The 25,683-nt window shown below is 39.8% G+C and overlaps 1 protein-coding gene across 1 annotated transcript in view; it reads right to left on the bottom strand.

Annotated features, from left to right (window-relative positions):
- The window catches only part of GLIS1 (GLIS family zinc finger 1), a 290,507-nt gene that overhangs the window by 11,576 nt on the left and 253,248 nt on the right, over positions 1 to 25,683 (bottom strand). Inside the window, exon 9 of the mRNA XM_087719642.1 lies at positions 21,750 to 21,900. Within this exon, the coding sequence (XP_087575768.1) occupies positions 21,750 to 21,900 (151 nt within the window). The remainder of the gene's footprint in view (positions 1 to 21,749; positions 21,901 to 25,683) is intronic.

Here is a 25,683-nt window from a genome sequence, read left to right as displayed (position 1 = left end):
AGGGTATAAATCTTTAACAATCATATTCTAAAGTGAACTAAAAAAAAACTTTAGCATCATCCTCATTTGTACTTTAACTCCTCTTTTGTTAAGCTAACTCTAAACAAGTTATGTCATTCCTTGCTTCTTCAGTCAAAAGCTATCTGTAGTTTCTTAGTACTATATTTATTTTGAATATAATCAATCCATTTTCTCCATTCCAGCTTATATTTCTCATCTGAATAGTCCTTAAGATATGCTGATATTTTAGCCATCTCTGATAAGTTTGTTACTTTTAACGTCCATTCTTGAATAGTAGGCAAATCTTCCTTCTTCCAGTACTGCGCCACCAACAGTCTTGCTGCCGTTGTTAGGTTCAAAATCAAATTAGTCTCTATGACAATACAATCAGTAGTTATACCTAACAAGAATAACTGAGAGGTAAACTTTATCCTCTTTTTAAAAATATTTTGCATAATCCACCAGATTTTTATCCAAAATGCGCCATCTTGATTTTCTGTTCTGCACATGCACAAACAATCTTCATTGAAAAAATGTAACCCCACCCCCTTTTAAATGTTGTGCATATGAGCAGACCTTTTTAAGTGCAAATACACATGGACAAATTTTTTGGGGTGCCGAACCAGTAGTAATGCCGGGAGGAACCCACCCCTGAAGAGGGCATACATGGAACAAAACAAACTGAAATGGGCTTATTCTGGATAGAAGTTGTTTACAGGGCAGGAAACAATGGGAGAAAATCAAGGCTGGCTGAAGGGAGGCAGGGAGAGCAGAGGAGGCCTCAAAAAGAATGGGGGTGGGGCAAGACAACACAAGGAAGACTCACAATACATCACTTCATTTTTGATTTCCTATATTAGCCTGTGAACCGGTTACCAATTTAAGATTTTATGAACTCTATACACTTAATAACTGTGGCTAATAGTGAGCCTCTTTTTGTCTTTCAAATGGATTAGAAACCAGTATAAAACATTTCATTTCCTGGGATCATTGCAGTCAGCAACAGGCGTATTTCAGACCCACACAAACTGAAATATCTTGGATTTTATCCCTGCCTTTGTCTGACTTGAAATGGTTCAGCAGAGCTTATGGATTAGTTTGTTCTGGTTTGAAACAAAACAGATTCTCCATTTCATGCACATCACAAAGTCCTACATTTGTGCAACCACACTCTCCAAAGGATTTTTTTGTGTTGCACACACTGCTACATACACAAGAACCATCACTATATTCAATATGCTCAGAAACAAGGAAACAAAATATTGTACTGTGCTCCCCATAATTAGCATGCTTTCCCATGGTTGAAATGTTAGTGCCTCCATATTTGAATGGCTATATGAAAGTTTGTTGTCATGCAGGATGCCACTGCCAACCTAAATCCTATGCACAATACAACAATCCCAGATTTTTGCAGAGGTTATACATTAATATAGCACGGTAAATCCTTCAGAAGAGCAGAAAAAACTAAGCCATCATTATTTTATGATTTAACAGAGGTTTATTTGTAATTCAGTTTCTTTACAGTAAAAGAGAGGAGAAAGATAAATAGAGGTGGAGGTGATGATCATGAGGATTGGAAGAAGGCTATTCAAATATTTAAACTTGTCACTATGATCCGTGATCTCATTAAGAGGCATTCCCCTAGCCATTAAATTAGCTTTGAAGGCTTTCTTTCCTCCTTACACCTGTTGCCCTTCAGACTGCATCTATATTTTTTTCGAATGGAATAGAATAGAGTAGAATTCTTTATTGGCCAAGTGTCATTTGACATACAAGAAATTTGTCTCCGGTGCATAAACTCCCAATGTACTTACAAGCCACCAAGTAAGATAATCATAAGATACCAATAGGAGAAGGTAGTAGGAAAGATGAGAAGGATAATAGTAATACAGCTGTAAGACAGTGCTGTGGGAATTAGATGTTTAGCAGAATGATGGCACAAGAGGAAAAAACCTGTCTCTGTCTCTTAATTGTTTTGGCATTTAATGGTCTCTAGTGGCGTCCCAAGGGGAGGAGTTGAAGCAGTTTATGTCCTGGGTCTGCAGATATTTTCTCAGCCCTCTTTCTGATCCGTGCAGTAGACAGGTCCCCTCAATGGAAGACAGGCTTTTATTATTTTTGAGCGATGGCTCTGCGGTGTTAGAGGATAAAATGTGTTTTTGTAGAAACCATTTGGGCAATTATCTTTTATGCAGATGTCATGCCTGTTCAGTGTTGGAAGAAAAAGAGAAACCTTCTGCACAATAGCATTTTCCTCTCTATAAAGGCTGCAATGGGTTAAGGTCATTGTGATCTATATTACTGGAAATCCAGGGGTCAGAAGTCCACAATGGAGTCCCAAAATTTTGTTGCTAAGCGAGACAGTTGTTAAGTGAGCTTTGTCCCATTTTATGATTTTTTGCCACAATCGTTAAGTGAATCACCACAATTATTAAGTTAGTAACATGATTGTTAAGTGAATCCGGCTCCTTCATTGACTTCGCTTGTCAGATGGTCACAAAATAGGATCACATGACCTTGGAACACTGCAACTATCATAAATATGAGTCAGTTGCCAAGCATGTGAATTTTGACCACGTGACCATGGGGATACTGTAATGGTCGTAAGTGTAAAAACTGGTCGTAAGTCACGTTTTTCAATGACCTTGTAACTATGAACTGCCACTAAACAAACTGTTGTAAGTCGAAGACTACCTGTATACATATCTTCATATGTTGTTATAAGTATGTTGTACTTTTTATGTTTTGTAGCATATTTTACTGCTGGAGTTTTAAAATGCAACCAAGAGTCTCAATAAATCTGCTGTATGCAAATGTCATAATAAAATAAAAAATATGTATGCAAGCCCCAAAATGTGCCCTCACACATGTTTGTGCGTGCACAGACATAGATTTTAAGGTATGTGATTTTCGCGCTTTGCTACCAAGTTGGTCCCTTTTAATATGTTCCTGACAATAGAAAATACAACACAGCCTGTGTAATTGGTAACTACTTTGAAAGGATATAAAATTGAATGACAAAAATCTACTTCTCTTTTACTTATACTTGGGGGTAAAATACAACCACAACAGAGACATGGATGTTTCCAATATGAACGCTGCCTCACTTTGTTGTTGTTTAGAAATAAAAGCTTTGACAGTGAGATTCTTCTCTTAAGACAACGGATCTCAATATTTCTTCCATCCATCGCAGCAGGAAGAAGATCAGATCCAGAGTTCAGCCCATCTGTACTTTATCTCAAATAAATTCCTGTATAGCTTGTGATGTGGTGCTTGCCTGTAACTTCAAACCACTTTATCAAGTAGTGTGGTTACTTACTAAATGCTAACACATAAGAAAAACAATAGTCCTATAAAATAGTAGAAAAAAATAGCAAATTCATGTATTGTGTTTCATCACATACTGTTATGTTACACATTCATGTGTGTTTGATGTAATATGAACAATCTATTGTAACAAAAGCTTATTTTGGTGACGGGAATATGCACCACACAGTATCTCATACTACAACTTTTCAAAGAACCCAAACAATGTTATTGTGTATCCCAATCAGCATATAGACAAAACCACTAAATTAACAACAAAGCAATGGTTTCTAACATATGGTTTGATTTAACTTAATTAATATAGTCCCAGCAATTTTGGTGGAGAATCTGTTTTATAAGAAGCACAAACAAAATGTAGAAGGATACACATCCTATTGTGCATATGCTTTGAAAGCACACAGGTGAACATTTACATTCAATCCAAACTCATGTGAAATTAATTCCTAAAACATAGGATGCTAGAAGAACTGAAGAAGGTTCTTGGATGAGAACCAAAATGTTTTCAAAGGGAAAAAAATCAAGCAAATCCTTTTGAAAAGCACCTTTGGGACAACCATGACCAAAATGATTGAGAGAGGCCAGAATAAAATCACAGGGTCTGAAATTATCACATAAATTCAAGTCCATTATCTCATAAATACCGTATTTTTCAGAGTATAAGACACACCTTTTCCCCTCAAAAATGAGGCTGAAAATCTGGGTGCGTCTTATACACTAAATACAGCAATTTTTGCCTCCCGAAACTCTGCCCCTTCACCAAAATGACCGGGCATAGTTTTCAGAAGGCTTTCAGAGAGCTCCTTGGGGCTGGAGAGGGCAGAAATGAGCGAAAAACCACCAATATTTTGCCTCCCCACCCCCCCAAGAGCACTCTACAAGCCTCCAAAGGGCTATTCATGCCCTTTAAAAAAAAACAGGCCTGTTTTCGCAAAAAACAGGCCATTTTTGGGAGGTTTGCAGAGTGCAAAATCTTTTTAAAAAAATTTTCCTCTTCAAAACCTTGCTGCGTCTTATACTCCAGTGCGTCTTATACTCCGAAAAATACAGTAACCAAAAGTCGCTGGTCATTTGAAAGCTAGTTTATAACTAATATTCACATTAGTCTGTATTTCTATAAGACATGAATTGATAAGAAACAGTTGATGAGCAATTTTGGAGCCACTTATAGCAATAGCAATAGCAGTTAGACTTATATACCGCTTCATAGGGCTTTCAGCCCTCTCTAAGCGGTTTACAGAGTCAGCATATCGCCCCCAACAATCCAGGTCCTCATTTTACCCACCTCAGAAGGATGGAAGGCTGAGTCAACCTTGAGCCAGTGAGATTTGAACCGCTGAACTGCAGATAACAGTCAGCTGAAGTGGCCTGCAGTACTGCACCCTAACCACTGCGCCACCTCGGCTCTTCTTATACATCCAGCCCACAGCTAGTTTGCCAATCAGTATGTGAAGGACACATTGTCAAATCATCCTTCACTGGCAAGTGTAAACAAACATTCCTTTTTTTCTTCTTGGATGCAAGCTCAGAAAGCAGCAAGGATCCCACTATCCCCCACCTCCTCTTTCTCCCTCTCTTTCTCCTTTTTGTCCTTTCTCCTCCTTCCCCCCCCAGGTCTATTTTCTTTAGGGGCGGCGCTAAGTCCTGCCTCGCAGTCGGAGATGTCTTTTGCCTTTCTCTTGGTGTGCGTGTATGTTTGTGTGCGCGCGCGTGTGTGCGACACACATGTTGCGACTCAAAAAGAGTTGGGGGGCCACTGGAAAAAAAAGCCATTTTCCCAAGCCCACCGTATAAACTTGCATCCAAGTCAACTGGCCCCATTGATTCTGCAAAACAGGGAACATTCTCCCTTCTTTCCTCTTAGATTATCCCCCTTCCCCTTTCCTTCCCACAACCAAAATAGCCATTTTTTCTTACTTTGCTAGCCTCCCAACATAGAATAAGAAACTTTTAAAATATAAAGCAATTGTTAAAAGTTTTGAAAAACCTAGTCGTCCCCCTCTCTCTCTACCTGGTGTATGTGAGTTATTTTCTTCTTTTCCCTCCCACCTCCAGTGACTCACTCCCGTTTTGGACCTACCCAACATTTTGTGCAAAAGGCATTAGCCATGAACAAGCTGTATATTGGAAACCTCAATGAGAACGTGACTCCGGCGGATCTGGAGAAAGTCTTCAACCGCCACAAAATATCCTTCTCTGTCCAGTTCTTGGTGAAGTCTGACTATGCCTTTGTCGACTGCCCAGATGAGCAATGGGCTATGAAAGCCATCAAAACTTTTTCTGGTAAGCCAATGGATTTATTTTATCTTTTTCATCTCTTTTTTCCTCTTTTCTTTTGGAAACCTTTGAGATTTTGGAATGAACAGTTGTTTTTCAAAAAAAGGACAAAACCCGCATAATTTTATAAAATGGATACTGCCACTCAGAACCGCAAATACTACCGGGCCGGTTCTTTTTGTGTGCAAAGACTCGTAAAACGTGGTGTACAAAGGATGCAACCAGGCAGCCACACTTTGCTCGTACTCGCGCTTCCACCCTCTTTCTTTAGCTCTCTGTAGTCATCAATGAAAGTTACTTTCGCTTCGTATTTTTCTCTCATCCACGGGAGGGGAGCACCCCTTCGATTCCCTCCTCCCACTTTTCTCCTTGAGTACTAAACTAGGTGGCGAGTATTTTAACTTGTTGGGCCTAGAATCTCCTATCAACTTCCATAGACCAAATTTTTAATCAAGACACACACACACCCCCGTCAATGGTGTCCTGCTTTACCAATGTTAAAACCTGGTCACCTTATCCTTGCTGCACCAAGCTCAGAAAGCAGCAAGGATCCCACTATCCCCCACCTCGTCATTTGTTCTTTCTCCTCCTTCCCCCCCAAAGGAGAAAGAGAGGGAGAAAGAGGAGGTGGGGGATAGTGGGATCCTTGCTGCACCAAGCTCAGAAAGCATACTTTCATACTTTTAGATTTCTAATTGCTGTTTCTGTTAGTTAGCAATTGATAAAACAAATCCCACGTGAAAAAAATATTCGAAGCCTTCTTGATTTTAATTGTCAATTTATTCATTCCTGCACATTCTAATATTTATTCATTTTCATATATTTGTTTTTTCCACTGTTGTGCAAACACAATTCCAATAGCTGTTAACATGTGTAAAATTAAATATGTATTTATTCCCTTTGAAATACAAGTAGTAAGTAGTAAGCTACTTACCTTCTGTAAGTAGCTCTTTTATTGTTTTGTGTACTTATTTTAATCTTATTTAAGTAATAAGGGCACAAAATAATAAATTTCCTTTTTTATATATTCTTTTTCAGTGACATCATCTTGGCCACTCCCACCCGGTCACATGGCCGGCAAGCCACTCCCACCCGATCACATGGCCGGCAAGCCACTCCCACCCAGCCACATGGCTGGCAAGTAAACTCCCACAAAGGAGGCCACACCCACAGAGTAGGTTCCAAAATTTTTTGAAACCCACCACTGCCCCACACCTTAACACTGATTTTCATCTCTTCCTCTAATATTAAAAATGAAGTGCAAAGCTATCCTAATTAGGTTTCTGTAGAGTGCTTAGTTTCTTTCTATGCATTTTGTTTCTAGGTATAGCGTTAGGGGAATTTCTGTCAACATAAGCTCATGAAATAGTCTTACCATAGACCTTCTAGAGAAAAAGAAAAAAAACCCTGAAGTTTGGTGAACTTTACTACTAATCAGTCCCAGGTGCCTTTGCCTCATTTTACAGAATATGCAGCATTCCTTTTAATAGCATGTTACTAAATCAGTCTTTGTTATTTTCTCTTCCAAATATTCTACTTTTTTTTTTCATTACATTACTGTAGGAAACAAACATAGGGTTGTATCATATTATACCTTCAACTGGAGTTCACACTCTGGACAGTCAATGTCTCTGGTAGTTCCCCCCACATCATTTTTATGATCATATATTTAGTTGGACCAAAATCTATCTGTTTGCCTTTCTTTGTCTTATTGTCTTTGTCTCTCTATCTCTCTCTGTCTCTTCCTTCCTCCATTCCTTCCTTTCTTTCCTCTTTTTTGCAGGAATTCAGTGACTCAAAAACTGGACATTTTCCTATTCTGGAGTGGGAAGTTAAGAGTCAAAATTGGTGCCATTGGTGCTTCAGAATCCTGTTTCATTTCTTATTATCCCTCATTATCTGAACTGTCTTACCTTCATGACATCATCCCCTGCAGCTGGAAGCAAAAATAAACTAGACAAAACAAGTGTTTCTCATGAATGTGAAGAAAAGGCTCAATGCTTCAGAAGTTAGGCACACCTATATAGTCACACATTTTGCAGAAATATTTATTTTTCTAAAGTTTTATTTTGTTCTTTTTTTAATAGTATCAAAACAAAAGGAGGTCCAAACTTGGTTTCTAAACCTGCCAGTCATAGTAATCTTCTTTTTAGTTAGACATTGTAACATCAAATCGGATATCCAGTATTAAGCATAATCAACTGTGAACATTCTAAACTAAGATAAGCAATGTTGATTTAATATTTGTAGTTACGGGAGGGCAGGTTTCATCTCCACATTAGAGAAATTTCAGAACTTTTCAACAATGCATACAATTGGATGTTCAAGAGAGCTTAGGGTATTTTGAGTTTGGAAAGTTCTGCTCTGAGAAGAAATTGGTTTGTATCAGCCTTCTCTTACTTTGCTTATTAGGTTACAAGTCAGAAAAATAATTGGGCTGGTTGGAAATTATCAAAGACATACCGTAGTCAAGACAATGAAGGATATCAGATTTGGGGAGGCTAGCTAGATCAGATATTTTGAGCCTGAGAGCCACACCGGATGGACTTTATAATACCTGTAACATGATTTTTATAATTTTTTTATAACAGTAGTTACACTGGCTAACATTACATTACATAGATTAATCTACATTTTCACTATGAAAATCATTCAGCTTTTTACCAGAAATTGCTATTATTAATTAAAATTACTTTATACAACACAATAAATACACTGTGCATGCATATTATCTTATTTTTAATGTTTTTGAGACGAGAGCTTAGCTTATAAAAAAACCAACATTCTACCAGAAAAATCATTATTTATAAAACTTCAAACTTCATATATCTAACTTCATAACTGCCCATCTCCCTCATATAGGGTTACATAATGTTATATTTTAGTGAGGCATGAGTTACAGTCTGCCAGACAAAAGATAAAAAGTTTTCCCAAATGTTAACATAACTCTAGGCCAAATCCTATTTTAGGTATTCATTTTTTCTTCACTGATTGCAAGATTGCTCCTCAATGTTCACAGAAATGAAAAAGAATTCCCATGTGTTTTGAATTTAGCAAAGATGATTCCATACTGTGTCAGTTTATGTTCTGACCAAGTGCCATGGCTATTCTGAAGAAGTCATTTCTCTCATAAAGAAAAGTCTTACTGCTGGATCCCACATCCAATTATGATATCACACTAATCCTACAAAATGTTCTTTATTTTAAATCTATCCCTTAAAGCTTTGCCAGTAAACTAGGATAACAAAAAAGTACTATACACATGGGATCCATCAATTTTCCCTATCCTTGTAAAGATTCTTGCCTATTCCACTAAGGATTTAAACGGTGATTCAGTTGAAACTTTTAACAAGCTCCAGTTGTCATTTTGTTCTTTCACACACACATCTATCACATTTGACAGAAATATGCTTTTCTCTGAGTCCCTATAATTTTACAATATTATCACCTTTTAACATTTTTTCCTCTTGAATGCTTGTTAACTAGAAATCTGAAGTGCCTCACAAGCAAAATGCACCAAAGAATAATCAACATTTAATTTTATTCTAAAGGAAAATTGGAACTAGTATAGAAATATGTTTCTTTATAAGCTTTATTTGTACAAGGCTACTAGAGGCAAAATCAAATAGGCTTTGAAAAATCTTCAGTTCTTTTTTCCTATGCAGAAATAAGTCCTATTTAATTTTAGGAGACTTTGCTCCAGGGAAAGGACCATTGGACTTACCTGAAGAGTCGTTTTCAGGGCGCTGCGAAGGAGAGTCCAAGCAAGGGTTAAATACAGCCAAACTGCCCAGAACTGAATTGAAACTTTAAGCCATGCCTCTGGTGCTGAATATCTCCAGATTTTTCAATGAAGACGTGGAACTGTTGTGCGCTGAGAAATCCAACAATGGATCAACAACAAACAGAACAGGAACAAGTCCAACCGGAACATCCAGGGAGAAAAACATGAAAACTGTGCAGCCAGACCCTAGGGTGGGGTGGACTCTCCTTCGCAGCACCCTGAAAACGACCCTTCAGGTAAGTCCAACAGTCCTTTTCCAGGGCGCTGCTCAGGAGAGTCCAAGCAAGGAACATACCCAAGCTAAATGTCACTAGGGCGGGAAGCAGAAAAAGTCAGGGTCTCTCCGCTGGAATGAATACCCTGAAGCACACGCCTCCCAAAGGCCCCTTCCGCTGAAGCAAACTTGTAATTCCGCACAAATGGAGATAAGGAAGTCCATGTGGCCGCTCTGCAAATCTCCTCAATGGGAGCCCAAGTTGCCCAGGCCGCGGTGGCGGCAGCACTTCTGGTCGAATGCGCCGTGATGCGACTGGGTACCGGCTGAGACTGCAGAACATGAGGGAGGGCGATGCAGGCCCTAAGCCACCCACCAATCGTAGACAAGTAAACCTTCTTGCCCTGAGACGATGGCTGGAAGAATACAAAGAGAGACTCAGAAGGTCGAAAACTGGCCGTACGCTTGATTTACCTGCGTAGCGTCCTGCGTACATCCAGCTTGTGCCAGCGCTCCTCATGAGGATGCCTCGGATGCAGACAGAAGTTGCAGACAGAAGTCAGGAAGAATGACCTCCTGGGCTCGGTGGAACCAGGAGTTAATTTTAGGAACAAAAGAAGGATTCAGTCTAAGGACCACTCTGTCCTGGTGAATCAAACACAAGTCCTCACGAACAGACAAAGCAGCCAGCTCAGAGATACGTCTGGTTGAAGTGATGGCAATGAGAAAAATGGTCTTAAATGTCAGGTGTTTCAAACCGGCCAATTGGATAGGCCTGAACGGAGGTTTGACCAGAGCCTGCAAAACCACATTAAGGTCCCAAGTTGGGTATCTGTGAACCATTGGGGGACTCAGGTTAGTCGCCCCCTCCTGAGAAAACTGCGAATGGTGGGATGACGGCCGAGAGGAAACTGACCTACAGGGGCCAGGATGGTGGAAAGTGCAGCCACCTGACAATGAAGAGTGTTAGGTGCCAAACCCTTGTCAAGACCATCTTGCAGAAAGTCCAGAATGACAGGAACCGAAGCTGAAGAAGCTGAAACATCCCTGGAAGAACACCAGCCAACAAAAGCTCTCCAGGTAGCGTCATAGATCCGGGTCATGGAAGGGCAACGTGACGCCTGGATGGTGCAGATCACCTTGGTGGAAAGGTTGTCCTTGTTCAAGAGATCCCTCTCAAGTGCCAGACGGCTAGTTGCAGCCACTGGGGCTCCGGATGTTGAAGGGCCCCCTGGCAGAGAGAGATCTCGTGTGGAGGAATCCGCCACGGATATTGGATGGAAAGACTCACCAGATCGGCAAACCAGGTCCTCCTGGGCCAAAAGGAAGCTACCAGCAGGACCTCCACTGCCTCCGCCAGGATCTTCCTGATGACTCTGGGAATGAGAGGTAATGGTGGAAAGGGGTAGAGCAGCTGTTTTGGCCAAGGGCAGTGCAGAGCGTTCACCCCCTCAGCCCTTAAATCTGGTGAAAAACCTGGGAAGATGAGAGTTGGCCGCTGTGGCGAACAGATCCACCTGGGGGCAACCGAACTTCTGAACTATGCGCTGGAACAGATGGGGCTGCAGGCACCACTCCGAGTGGTCGACAGTCGCCCTGCTCAACGGGTCCGCCTGGGTGTTCACCGTGCCGGAGATGTGCTCCGCCTGTATGGACAACAGATGGATCTCCGCCCACCGACCTAGGTCATCAGCTTCCAACATCAAGGACCTGGACCGCGTGCCCCCCTGGCAGTTGATGTGCGCCTTCATTGCGACGTTGTCTGTCAGCACCCTCACATGATGACCCTGAATGCCCGTCTGAAAACGAATCAGGGCCAACCGGACCGGTCTCAGCTCCAGCCAGTTGATGCTGTGTGATGCCTCGGCTGAGGACCACCTGCCCTGAGCTATCTGGTTGCGGAAGTGAGCCCCCCAACCGTACAGACTGGCATCCATCGTAATGGTGAGCCGGGTCGGCTCCTTGAACGGAGACCCCCTCTTCAGGGCAGGAGACAACCACCACCTGAGCGAGCAACGCACCGTTATGGAGCCTTGGTGAGCTGCTCTCACTGGCCCTTTGATAAGGAAGGAGGAGCCACTGGAGGGGATGGGAGTGAAGATGTGCCCACGGAACAATGGACAGGCATGAGATTATCTTGCCCAGGAGCTGTGATAGCTGAACGATCTTGGCACGATGAGATCGCCGAAACCTGCATGACCATCTCCCTGAGGCTTGCCACCTGCTCCGGTGAGAGGAAGACCTGGCAGGTGAAGGTGTCGACGACCCCTAGATGCTGAAGCCTGCTCGTTGGGTGAAGGTGGCACTTTTCCGAGTTGATGGAAAACCTGTGACTCCGCAGAACATGCATTGTGTAATGCAGATCCCTGACCGTCTGCTGGGGGATGACGACTGGATGAGCACATTGTCCAGGTAGCAGTGCAGCTGCACCAGTTGCGACCTGAGGAAAGCCGCCACAGCTGCGAGGACCTTCGTGAAAGTCCTGGGGGCCGATGATAGGCTGAATGGCAGGGCCCGGTACTGGTAGTGCTGATCGGCGTAAGTGAACCTCAGGTATCTGCGGTGGGCTTTGCGGATGGGTACGTGGAGGTAGGCCTCTTTTAGGTCTATGGAGGTCAAGATGTCTCCCAGCCTGATGCAGCCCAGGATAGACTGGAGGGACTGCATCTTGAACCTCCGATAGGTGATATGATAATTTAACCTCTTTAGATCTAGGATCCCCCTCCACCCTCCGGAGTTTTTGAGGACCAGAAACAGGATGGAGTAGAACCCTGTCCCCTCCTGACCAGGTGGAACTGGCTCTATGGCCCTGATTTCCCTTACTTCCTGTTCCATGAGAGATCTTTTGACTGGACACGAGGGAACAGGGCACCTGATGAAATGACGGGGAGGAAGAGAGGGGAAATCTAGGGTGAGACCCAGCCGGATCATTTGTAAGACCCACTGGTCCGATGTGACCTGCTCCCATTGGGCGTGGAACAATTGGAGCCACCCTCCTATGGGAGCTGACTCCCGACAGTCACTTATACCTTCTGAAAGGACAGGAACCAGATCCCCCCTGATAGGGACGTCTGGAGTAGTACTGTTGGCGACCCCTGTCCCGAAAGGACTGACAGTCCTGGGACCTGTCTGCCTGCTGGTTGAATGGCCGATGCGACAGAGCGGAACTGGAAGAAGGTTCTGTGTTCCAAAATGACTGTCTCCTGTAGGAGTAGAAGCCCTTCTTGTCAGATTTCTTAGAAACTGACGACATCACCTTCTTTTTGTCCTTTTTTTCAACTAGGACAGGATCCAGGATCTCCCCGAAAAGCTTGACCCCTTTGAAGGGGGCAGAAACCAACTTCCACTTGGAACGCATGTCTACGTTCCAGTCCCTCAGCCACAAGAGACGCCTGGTGGTAACAATTGAAGCCAGGACCCGAGAAGCGAACTTAGCCGTGTTGAGGGTGGCATTGGCAGTGTACTTAGTGGCCGCCCGGAGTCCTACGGGATTGGGTGGCATATAAATGTTATTAAACTTATAAACTTATAAACTTGTTAATCTCCAGCCTCAACTTGGTATCCTTAACCAGAACCCTCGCCATTAACTGTCTCAACCAAAGAAGGGTGGCCCTGGAAAGAAAGGAAGCTGAGGCGGATGTCTTAATTGCCCATGCAGCCGCCTGGTGCATTTTATGACAGGCATTCTCAGATTTCTTATCCTCAGCTTTAAGACCCTCCAAGAGATCATGCGGAAGCGCTGATGTCAAGGTGAGGGCCGCTACCGGAGGATCAATAGGAGGCAACTTAAGCAAATCCTCCAGACTGGCATCCACTGTGTACAGTTTCTTATCATTGCTACTGGGCATAGCCATGGTAGCTGGCTGGGCCCATTTTTTCTGAACCAAATTAAGAAAAAGTTTGGGAACAGGAATGATCTCTTGGACAGAGATAAGTTCCTCAAACAAATCCCCAGACAAATCATCCAGTTCAGCAGAAGCCTGAACAGGTGGAGTGGACCCCATACAGGTAGCCAGCTTGGCCTGGTCCAAAATGGTTTTGAAATTGGCAATGTTAAAGAGCCCCGAAGATGTGGGCTTCTGAGCCGCAGCACCTTCCTTCCCCGAGAGTTCAGCCTCCTGAACAGGAAGAATATCCTCCCCCTCCTCCCAGTCCAAATCCTCAGAATCCGAAGAGGAATGGGGGAAATGCAAGGGACGTGGAGGAGACACGACCCTGGGAACTGGCTGGAGCTCTAGATGCTTAGTCTTGTGGGTGCGTTTGCCCTTGTGCAACATGCCCACTTCGATGCCCTGGGAAATGGCCCTGTTAATAACCTCCTGCATCACCACTGAAAGGTCAGGCCCAAGATCCTCCATGGGGCGAGCCCTGGGTTTGGGCCTGGGAGGCGGATATTGAGGGGCCAAGGGACCCGGGGCAGGGCCTTCCTCCAGATCCGAAGGGCAAGCAAAAAGATCAGCCTGATCTACCATCGAAGGCCCTGGTGATACTGCCCTAGACATGGAGGCCATGGGGGAAAACTCCCGGCCCTCATCCTTGCTGTCTGAAACAGGCCTTGGCTGGGCTGGAGGGACCTCCATGGTGGGCTCCTCAGGAGACACCAATTGATAGGATTGTGCTTGGAGCTGGGCCTTGGAGAATTGCTTCTCAAGGGCCTTTTGGCGACGCAATGCATCCTTGTTTGGCCCTGATCCCTTCTTAGGCCCGGGCCTGGAGTATGGTTTGGAGCCCCTGATGGCCTCCCTCGCAGCGATGCTGGCCTGCCTGGAGAAAGCCCTGGAAGGACCCCCTGCCTGGGTGGAATCCTTGGGAACCTGCTCAGCCATATGGTAAACTGTGGGCCAAATGATAACCAGGGGCTACCTCCACTCACCACCTTGCAAAAGCTTTGCAGACCAACAGATGCTCCAAAGAGATGTGGGGGGGGGGGTGTTGCAGCACCAATATACAGCAGTTGGAATAAAGCGCAAGCATTAACAGCTCCCTGCAGGAATGAGGCTTGTGACCAGCGACTCCAATCCTTGCCACTCAGGTGGAAGAGGCACACGCCAAATTGCCAGCCAGGCCGGACAAAGAATGGCTCCTCGCGGCTCCTGCCGTGAATCAGGCTGCAGGCAGCTGTGGCACGAGGTTTAAAGTAGAAACCAAAACTGCAAATAGCTCCAAAATGGCGGCCGGAAGAGAACTAACTACTTTAAAAGTTGCCACCAAGCAATCCGGAGCTCTGAGGCACCGCACCTGCACGCTGGCCACCAAAGGCACGGACGCCAACCACAAGAGCCTCAACCGGGCTTCCCCCCCCAGCAGGGGTCGTAGCAGCGCTGGTGTCGGAACTGCGCTTTCCCCAGCAGCTGCCTACGTTCCAAGCTGTGCCTGGGTGATCAGGACACCGGAGGAACGAAGAGTGAGCTCAGAGTGTAAATGAACTAAATAAACTTTAAATACACTCACTCAGCCTGCTCACACCCTAAACTAAGCATTACTCACAATAAAAAGCTCAAGAGAGTCCAAGCTAAGTAATAGAAATGAAGAGAAACTCTAAGCGCGTCCTACTGGGCTAGCTGAATTGAAACAATCTGGAGATATTCAGCACCAGAGGCGTGGCTTAAAATTTCAATTCAGTTCTGGACAGTTTGGCTGTATTTAACCCTTGCTTGGACTCTCCTGAACAGTGCCCTGGAAAATATACCAGCTTATATCTACTTCCCTTTTAAAGTGAAAATCTAATGTTTTTTAACATATTGTCCTCCAAACAAGAGATTCTAAATATGAAGGATCGTATAAAAATACTGAAATAAAATAGATATTTAACACAAATTTGGAGTCTCCTAGGAAAGCCGCTTGGGAGCCATATATATAAAATTAATATACCACCTATCTCATTTAATGTTGAAGGTAGGACAAGAAGCAATGGATGGAAAACTAATCAAGGAGAGAAGCAACCTAGATCTAAGGAGGAGAAATTTCCTGCCAGAAAAATTAACCAGTGGAATGATTTGTCTTGAGAAGTTGTTGATGCTGCAACACTGGAGGTTTTTAAGAAGAGATTGGAAAACCATTTGTCTAAAATAGTATACGGTTTCCTAGTTGCGCAGGGGGCTGGACTAGAAGATCTTCAAGGTCCCTTCCAACTCTATTATTCTGTTATTTGGTTAATATTACTTGTTTCTGCAAATATGCTTATGAGGAATATTTTCCTTTAAGGGGACAGCATACTATGGTATGCACTGTCCAGGATTATGAATAACTGCAGGTGGAAACTTTCATTTTGCTAAAGATGGCAATTCTACTCTTCTACGAAGAGAGAAGTAGTGCTACAAATAACAATTTAGCTTGTCTAGAATGATGAACCACAATGGGAGCTGAGAAATATGAAATATTGTTTTAATGTGCACATATTTAGCCATACTTAGGCACCACACCTATCTTCTGTAGCTTCAGTTTTTAATTTTTTTTGAAGGGCAGGTAGTCCTTGATGTGCAACCACAATTAAATCCAACATTTCCATTGCTAAGCAAAACAGCTGTGAATTTGGCCCCATTTTTCCACTTTTTTTGCATGGTTGTTAAGTGAATCTGGCTTCCTCGTTGACTTTGCTTGTCAGAGGATCACAAAAGATGATCATATAACCCTGGGACGCTTGCCAAGAATTTTGATCATGTGACCACAGGGATGCTACAACCATCACAAGTGTGAAATGCAGTCATAAGTCAGCTTTCCAATACCTCGTAACCTCACTAAATGAATGGTTGTAAGTTGAGGATTTTCCCCAAACACACAGACACATTGTCAGGCTCTACAGATCAAACTGGCCAAGTGCAAGTGTTAATATAGCACATTGCTACCTGGAACTTTAAAAGCAATAACAAAAAACTCTAACATGACAAACTCTACTTTTTATATGACCAACTGCTCCTAAAAAGGCATCCTTAATTAATAATAATATAAATAGGTATGAAGTTACCTGATCTCTATGTGTCACATGCTTCTTTATTAAAGGGAATTAAATACTTCTCATACGTAGCCAGGGTAAATATATTTGGTAATGAAGTCAGATTTTGTTAGATCATTTTCAAGTAAATTAAATATTTTTTTCTCAAACTATGTAAACGTCTTAAAAACCTTTTGGGAAAACTGAGTGCTGCCGTTGTTACTGACTTTGGCAAAGAATAAAATAACAAGGGCCTTTTTTGTTGTTGCTTTAAAAAAAAGAAGGCTTTGAATCAAATTCTTAGCCTTTCGGTCAAACATGAGTAGATTTCTTGTGCTCAGCATCTTGTGGTGTTTGGCTTCTTTCATATTTGATGATTCAGTCATTGCAGTTTGTGATAGCAATCGTTTTGCTCCATCCCAAAGACCAGGAATTCAACCCTGTCATCACTTTGGCTCATGGTGCACAAATTCTGTACATTCTGTATACTTCAACAAGGAGTCTGAGAGGTGATAAATGAGGCAAATATTGTAGCTTACCAAAAGGGTAAAACAAGTAGAAAATGATGGCCACAGATTGAATTTGTGCAGTAGGTAATCAGTATACATTTTTATCTGATGGAGCATATGTCTACTACAGATTGTCCTCCCTTACTGATCACCCATTCAGCAACCATTTAAAGTTAACAATGGCACCAAAAAAGGGAGATTTACAACCCATGCTCAAAGTTGTGGCTGTTGTAGTATCCTCGTAGTCACATGATCCCAATTTGTGTGCTTGGCAACTGGGGCACATCCACGATGGCCACAATGTCACACAATCATGTGATGGCCATTTGTGTCCCTCGCAGCCAGCTTCCAACAAGCAAAGTCAAGGGGGAAACCAATAGGATGTTGCATTTCACGTAACAATTGCACCACTTTGCAACAGAGTTCCCAACTATAGTCAGTAAGTGAGGACACCCTGTATTAACAAAAGTACAACATTCCAATAACCTCAATAGAGTGCTCTAAAAAGATTGTAGAAAACTCTTAAAAGGGACATCAGCCTTGCGTTAGCAAGCAATAGTATTAGCTTTCTGTGTGATTATTTCAAGTGCATTTTCTGCTACAAAATATTCTCCTGTGGTTTTAGAAAGCCCAGAGCAAATCTGAGTGTTACAGTACTTACTTTGGATTTTTTTATTGTTGTTAATAACAATATTCAATAGAGTATCAAATACTATTTCTAGTCCCTGTACAATGTTGCAATAAAATGCAGTAAACCACTAAAAGAACACTACTCTGTAAGATAGAATTGGTACAATAATACAAATATAAAGTGTAGCCACCATCAGAGAATAACAAGCCCTAAAATAAGATATTATAAAGGTGATCTTAACATAAATAATATATTTATTTATTATATTATTTTAAAATCATTGAAATAGAAAAATAACTGTACATGTTGTCAAAGCAATAGTAATGGGAGCACATGGAACCAATTTCACTTGCAAGAACAATCTAGATTCAATGCTATTGCCTAAGTCATTATTCCTACTATTGAAGAATGAATATTGTAGCATTATTTCAGGAAAGGTTTTAATAAATGACTTTGGAGTTTGGGTAGATATCTGTGAGAGGGTGCATTGAATCACCTGAGATTCCAAAGCAGTTTGTTTTGTAGATTCAAACCACAATTTTGAATTAGGCTAATAAAAAGGTAGAAGTCAAGATTTAAGTGAGAAGTGGCAAACATGGCTGCAAAATTCCAATGAATTTCTCAGGATTATTTTTTACACTACCTAATGATAGGTTATCTTTAAAAGCACACCCACATACATTATATCAATATATGTGGAACATTAATCGTGGTGGATTATATACTTCCAGACAGAATTAGGATGTGATACCAACTGATAAAAAGCCATGCCACAGAATCTGTTAGTGCTTCTTCTAGCATAGTGATGGTAAACCTTTTTGTAACCACATGGCAAAATTGTGTGTGCGCGCACAATAGTGTGCCCTGCCCACCTGCGCATGTGTGTGCATGTGGAGGGATTTTCACCTTCTTCAGGCTTCAGAGGCTTTCCTGAAGCCTAGGGGAGGATGAAAATGGCCTCCCCTTGCCCTTCGGAAGGCTGAAACTCAGCTGGCTCCTGCATGCATGCATGCTGGAGCTGACAGCTCGCATGTCAGCAGATATGGCTCCATGTGCCAACTGTGGCACGTGTGCCATAAATTCCCCATAATGGTTCTAGCAGTTACGAATCCAGAAAGAGTCCCAGAGTTCCTAACCTTTTAGGGGAAACAAACCCTTTAGAAAAGATTCAATCCCTTAATTTGCTATGAAACACTATTCCGATGGTTTGTTTCAGATTTGTCTGAATACCATTCTACTTAGCTTCCTTCAACAAATGACAATAGCTAAGTATCAATTAAGAGAGAATTAATATACCATTCACTACTTCCCCTTTCCACGACACTGCAACTCCTTGATTTAAAGTATTCCCAAATACAAAACTGCAGGATTATAGAGAATGCCTTGTCTTGAATACAACTAGTGGTTTACTTCAAAATTCAGCACAGGAAATGTGGGCCTATGTAAGCAGAATCTATTGCAAAACTCATTATGATGGAAAAACACCAGAAATTCTGTTGCTAAAACAAATCTTGCCTTAGTGAGATCACTATGACTAGAATAAATAGTATTATAAACTAGTGGGATATAATGTTATCATATATTTGCATACACACATTAGCATATTTTCTAATTTAATCAACTTGACTGCAGTCCAAAAATTAAGTGAGGGGCCAGTAGCATAATTTTAAATATATATTTTAAATATATATTTCTTACTGCATTTATAATAATTCACTCTATCATCAACACAATTATTAGATTTTTTAAAACCTCATTAAAAAGTATTCAAATTAATATGTGCCAGTGTATTTTTTGTCAGTTTTCAGATATTCCTAGTTTTTAGACAAATAAATTCTGAATTAATTAAATTAAATGTTAGACTTGCTTCTGAAAAAAAAAGCATAGTTAAAAGCATATTGACACTATTTGCTTTCTTAGATTAGCATATTCTTCCATTGCATGTTAGCAATATCTCTCTGTGTCCAAATTCAATCCAGTAACAGTCAAAACCAATAAATATTAAATTTGTTCCTGGCTGAAGCTTGAGGAACATCCAATAAAAAGTGAAATCATTTGGCTTGTTTCATATATCTCTGACACAATAGATTACATCAATGGAAAGGAATAAATCAATCAGTAATATATAAGAAAAAGATTCTTGAAATAATGGATTTCCTTAAGAAGGCTCAAAATCAGTATCATGACAATGGGAAGAGAAAACCAGAGAAGATAATGAAGACCTGAGGAAGCAAGTGGAGAAGAAAAACAGAAACAAACAAAAAAATCCTCTATTTGTATTCCCAATATCCTACTTCCTCAAGTGGAATGTTACAGAAAGAATTTTAGTCTTTACTGATCCTCAAGTCACAAACTCTGAGCTGTAGTCCCAATTTCATGCTAAGATTGTTTCCTAAGAAAAGAATATCAACTAATTTATATTTACAGGAAGGCTATAATATACATGGGTGTTTGCATGGATACACACACTTTTTAAAATAACTTGACATACTACTTCATAAAATAATTTAGGAGGTCATAAAGATTATATCTGAAAAACTAGAATTCCTTAACTAGGAGTGAATTAATCACTTAATCTAGTACTCCTTGATATGGTAAGCAGATGGATTTATTTTAAAAAGTGTCTATGTGTGCATGTACATTATGGCCTTCTGATAAATATAAATCAGTCCATGTTCCTTCCTCAGATAGCAGTCTGAATTTGAAGCTGGGACTATAACTCTCAAATTAAGTGATTAGCTCCCTCATCACCAATAGAAGGCAATCTTTGAGCTATGATCCAAAATTATATTTGCAATTCTGATAAGACTGGCATTTTATACTTGCTAATAACATTTAACATTCCATTGCCTAACAAGTTGAAACATAAGCATAATTAGGCAATGTTAGTAGAGATTCAGAAGCAAAACCTTTTCCTTTAAATAATGTTTAGGGAACATCTACCAGTTCCACATTTGAAACAGTTTCTTCCAGTTTTTATTTACTTCTCAAAACTAAAAATCACTCTTATTGCAGTGTGTGATTCAGGTTTTTTATGAGAGCAAAGTCAAAATAGAACAAAAGCTGGGTGGCCAAAAGAACAAGCCTATATAATTGCAGTATGGGAAAACTTTTTAATAGAAATTGGATGTAAGCTCTATTTTCTTTAAATACACTCAGTTTTTAAATGCCTGAAAAATTACCGGACCTCAGGAAATTTAATTTTCCCACTACCCAAATAGGGCTTATAGATGCTGGTAAGCCATACAGTTATAGGCATTATTATGGGTCACATATAATTTTCTCTTTCTCCACTCTAAAGGCCTGTCATCATTAGAAGCTACAATCTTAACCTCTTTCTTAAGTATACTTTTGAAATAAAACACTGCCACCTATAATTTGTTTTGAACCGAGAAGCATTCAGTTTATCCAATATTACCACATAACAGTAGTTTTCAAAAGTATCTTTTAAAAGTGTGTGTATATATGTATCCGCACTTACCCACATTTAATGTAAAAGAAAATATAATTCCCAAAATGCATATACTCAATCACATGAGAAGAGGACGTGGGAAATTATGAGCACAGAGCTCAAGTTTCAGAGATATGCCTCTATGCACCTGATGAAGTAAGTTACACAAAATCTTATACCTTTTAATATAATTTGATAGTCTGAAAGACTTTCAAAGTTTTTTTTGTTATCATAATCTAACAGGACTGTCCTAAAAGTTCCATGGACCAATAAGGCTTAGGCAAGTGATCTTCCATTTCCCTTTAGGGATCCATTTTGGTTTCTTAGAAAAATAGCTCTCTAAGTGTCCCACCACTCTAATATGATTTACAAATGAAGCTCAGAAAGAGTCATTCTTTTGTCCTTCACTTTTCCAATATGTATCTTTAAGATACATATTGTTTAGAGAAAACTCATTCTTTCTTTCTTCAAATGGAAATAATTGCCAGACAATGAAACTTCACAGGTAGTAAGCAGGCTGAATGTATATGACTGCATGCAAAGATCTTTCCTGTTCTTGAGTTCAGAAGACACAAACCAAAGAGAGAAAGTTGGAATATTAAAAATTGAGAAATATTTTATTACATACCCTTTTCCGTCACTTTCTATGGATGATACATGATGATGTGCATTAGTGAGAGATGACTCAAGTATATGTTGCCTTGACAGAACATTCTGATGCTGTGGTAGAAGACCAGTTGATAGTCCATTGTGGTTTGTGCTGGAACTAGTATACATTCCTAAGGAAAGAAAATGTCAATGAAAACTTTTATAGTTCCTCTAAAAAGCATCTTTTAGCACAGATGTTTCAAACAAATTGCAACAGGTTTTTGTCTTACATTGAGGATGAGAATGAAAGTATCTTTCAGATTTTACAACTATAAAATCATGTATATCTTAAATATTTAGAATATAGTATAGAAAAAAACTGAACTAGATCCAATAGATTGTTTCTACTGTGCATGGAAAAACAAAGATGGTAAATAAAAATCTTTAACGTGTATTCCCCAGCAACTTATACTAAAAGACACACTGCCTCCAATTTTGGAAATAAGATATAATCATCATTGCTTATAATTACTTATTTGCCATGGAATTATCTAATTTCCCTTTTAAAAGCTCATTAACCTGGTGGAAATAACTAACAGATCCAAGAACAACTGGCTGTAGAGAATAGTTTTCAATGGTTTTTGAATTCACAGTTAAAAGAAAGATTAAAAGTGGATAATAGGATTGGAACTGAATAACAGAAAACAGAATTTGAGGCTGAACTATGTATAAATGATGAACGTATAACTGCTAAAATGTATAAACTTATTGAAATTTAAGCAGCAAAAGAACAAGTGAAACACTGTATGATAAAATGGGCTAACATATGTTTGCACATAATAAACTGATGGAACAATGGGAAAATATGTGATTAAAAGGTTTGACATTTACATTATGTTATAACTTCAGAGAATTTTTATAAAATGATGTACTATTGGTATATGACTCCAGAAAAATTGCCTAGAATGCATAAAAGTACTTCAAATTCATGTAATGTAAAAATTACATAAATTAGAGAATTTATGCTAGAGAGAAGTTCTCTGAAGATAGGCTCCAGCATGAGTCCGAAAGCTCAGAAGACAAAACTTCTGGTCCCGGTGACCAACTCAGATTGGATCATGCAACATTATCTTGGGACATGTATATTCAGACAGAAAATAAATGATATCAATTTATTTTTGGGTACAAATAAAAATGCAAGAAAGTATTTCTTCCCCTTAGTGAAGAGCAATTTTGGAGATAAAAGAACACAAACAAATTATACATGATAACATATAAAAATTTTAATTGCATTGTTTGAATCAAGCCCTAATACACTAAGGAGGACAACCCATCAGGTGAACTGTAATTGAACCACCAAGAAGTCAGCTTGTTCTGAAAGGATGTTCACGTATTTAAAGAAAAGGAATCACACAGAGATGAAGCACTGAATTCTGTTCCTTGAAATAACTAAATCTTCATATGCATCACTTAAAGTGAAATTACTGAATAAGCATAAAAGCTCTGCAGCTCTGAACTTACCCAATATTGTTCATGAGGTCAGCCGCCTGCATGGAAAATATGCTTGCCTGAGCTGAAGGTCAAAAGGACGAGGAGAAGGACATTGGAAACACAACGCCGATGCCAAGTCTTTTTATGGTTTAAGGGAGAATTGTTCTTATGATTGGGCAGCTTTGAATCATATTTTTCTGGCAATGTACAGGTAGTCCTCGACTTATAACACTTCATTTAGTAACAGTTCAGAGTTACAACGTCATTGAAAAAAGTGCCTTATCACCATTTTGACACTTATGACCATAATAGCATCCCCATCGTCACATGATCAAAATTCAAATGCTTGGCCACTGGTTCATATTTATGACAATTGCAGTGTCATGTGATTAGCTTTTGTGACTTTCTGACAAGCAAAGTCAATGGGGAAACCAGATTCACTTAACAACCATGTTACTAACTTAACAACTACAGTGATTCGCTTAACAATTGTGGCAAGAAATATCATAAAATGGGGCAAAACTCACTTAACAAATGTCTCACTTAGCAATGTAAATGTTGGGATCAATTGTGGTCATAAGTTGAGGATTGCCTGTGTACCAGCTTTAAAATAATGCCTTAGCAAGCTAACATTGCTAACATAATTTTTATGCATAGACTGTTTTTATTTCTGAATAAATTACAAATAGGATGAAAGTTTTATCAATGCTCATATCAGGAAAGACATATTCAAATTCAGCACCAACCTCTTAAAACCAATCAAGAAATTATATGAACATTAGTAAGAGAGTGTACAACTCTAGTGACTTATATATCTTTGAATAGTATAAACTAACATCCTTCAAAAGTCAAACTGGTTTCCTGAAACTTGCATTTTTTAATCCCAGTTTGGTCCCTTAATTTTCCTACTAACAGTACTGGCTTTGGAACAAACAGATGGACTTGCACGTGATGTGCATTAGCGCTCTCCACATTTCCATTTTTCCCTCATATTTTTATAAGTGCTCCAACCACAAGCCTTTTCTTAGGGATAAGTCCTTTTTGAGGGAAAGTCCTTTTGAGAACACATGACAAGTTATTACAAGCTGTTAAAGAAAATATTGTTTTACCATTTTATTCTCTGCAGATGGTATAATAGATTCTGCCTCTGTTTCCATTTATATTTCAGACACCTGTGTGATTTCAGGGTATTATAATTTCTTTCTTAGGACATCTTGGTATGCTTAATCCATACACTAACATCCATATGACATTTTAAATTATGTTATATTATATTGCATTACATTACATTGACTGCATTATATTATTATATTTTTCTTATATACCACATTGCTGCTATTTTACTATTTGATTGAAATAGAAATCAAATAAATGTCAAATATAAGAGGTGAAAAAGGAAAAAAATGCACATGTCCAGATTCCTGAAAAATACAGGTGCTCCCAGAGACATTCACTTCCAGAAAGCTTACACTATCTGAAAAGTTGAAATTCTGAATAAATAAATGAACCAGCTGACATAAACACAGAAGATACTATAGGCAATATCATTTGGAACTTGCTTCTGAATATAACAGTACCACAGCAAACTAAAAATATTTAGGTCTTATAACAATCAGATAAGATGTGCACTAATTGGTGTCTAAAAGTAGTTTGAGGGATGTCCTGCGGATCCTGGCCAAATGGTACATTTAATAATTCAACATAATATGGCAAAAAAATCTTTGATGTAAGTTTGCTAAAAGAAAACTTTGCAAGTAACAAAGTACTTTTATTGGAATAACAATTTGGAAATTAAGACACAATCTTATAGTTATGGAGTGCAATAGGATTTAGCTGAAACACGTGAGCAGAAGTTGGATTATCAAAATTGCTGTTATATCAGCTTTATCATTCATACTACAGATAGCCCTCGATTTATGACAACTGATTCAAACTGATTTCTGTTGCTAAGTAAGGCAGTTGTTAAGTGAGTCATGCCCCATTTTACAACCTTTTTGCCATTATTAAGTGAATCTCTTCAGCTGTTAAGTTAGTAATATGATTGTTAAGTGAATCTGACTTCCCCATTGACTTTGCTTGTGAGAAGTTCACAGAAGCTGATTATATGACTTTGGGGTACCGCAAGCATCATAGATACTTGCCAACCATCTAAATTTTTATCATCACCATGGGGATGCTGCAACAGTTGTCAGTGAGAAAAACAGTCACAAGTTACTTCAAACTGTCACCAAACGAATGGCTGTAATTTGAGCACTACCTGTATAATAAATTTCATACAAAGAATAAAATTTTAAAAAAGCAGAATACTACAATGGAACTAGGAGCAGAATTAATTCTACTTTAGGAAAGAAAGAAGTTAAGAAATCAATATGGAAGTTAAGGAAAATAAATTCATATCTCTTGTTATAAAACAGGACAATTCTATTATAAATAGGTTTGTTTTAAATGGAATCAATTTAGTAAGACTTTGGTCCTTCAGATAG

This window comes from Thamnophis sirtalis, unplaced genomic scaffold (assembly GCF_051295495.1).
Source record: "Thamnophis sirtalis isolate CommonGarterSnake01/CBP01778 unplaced genomic scaffold, rThaSir2_p1.2 scaffold_7, whole genome shotgun sequence".
NCBI lineage: Eukaryota > Metazoa > Chordata > Lepidosauria > Squamata > Natricidae > Thamnophis > Thamnophis sirtalis.
The sequence above is the reverse complement of the archived record's forward strand: the minus strand, read 5'-3'. Positions and strand labels throughout refer to the sequence as shown.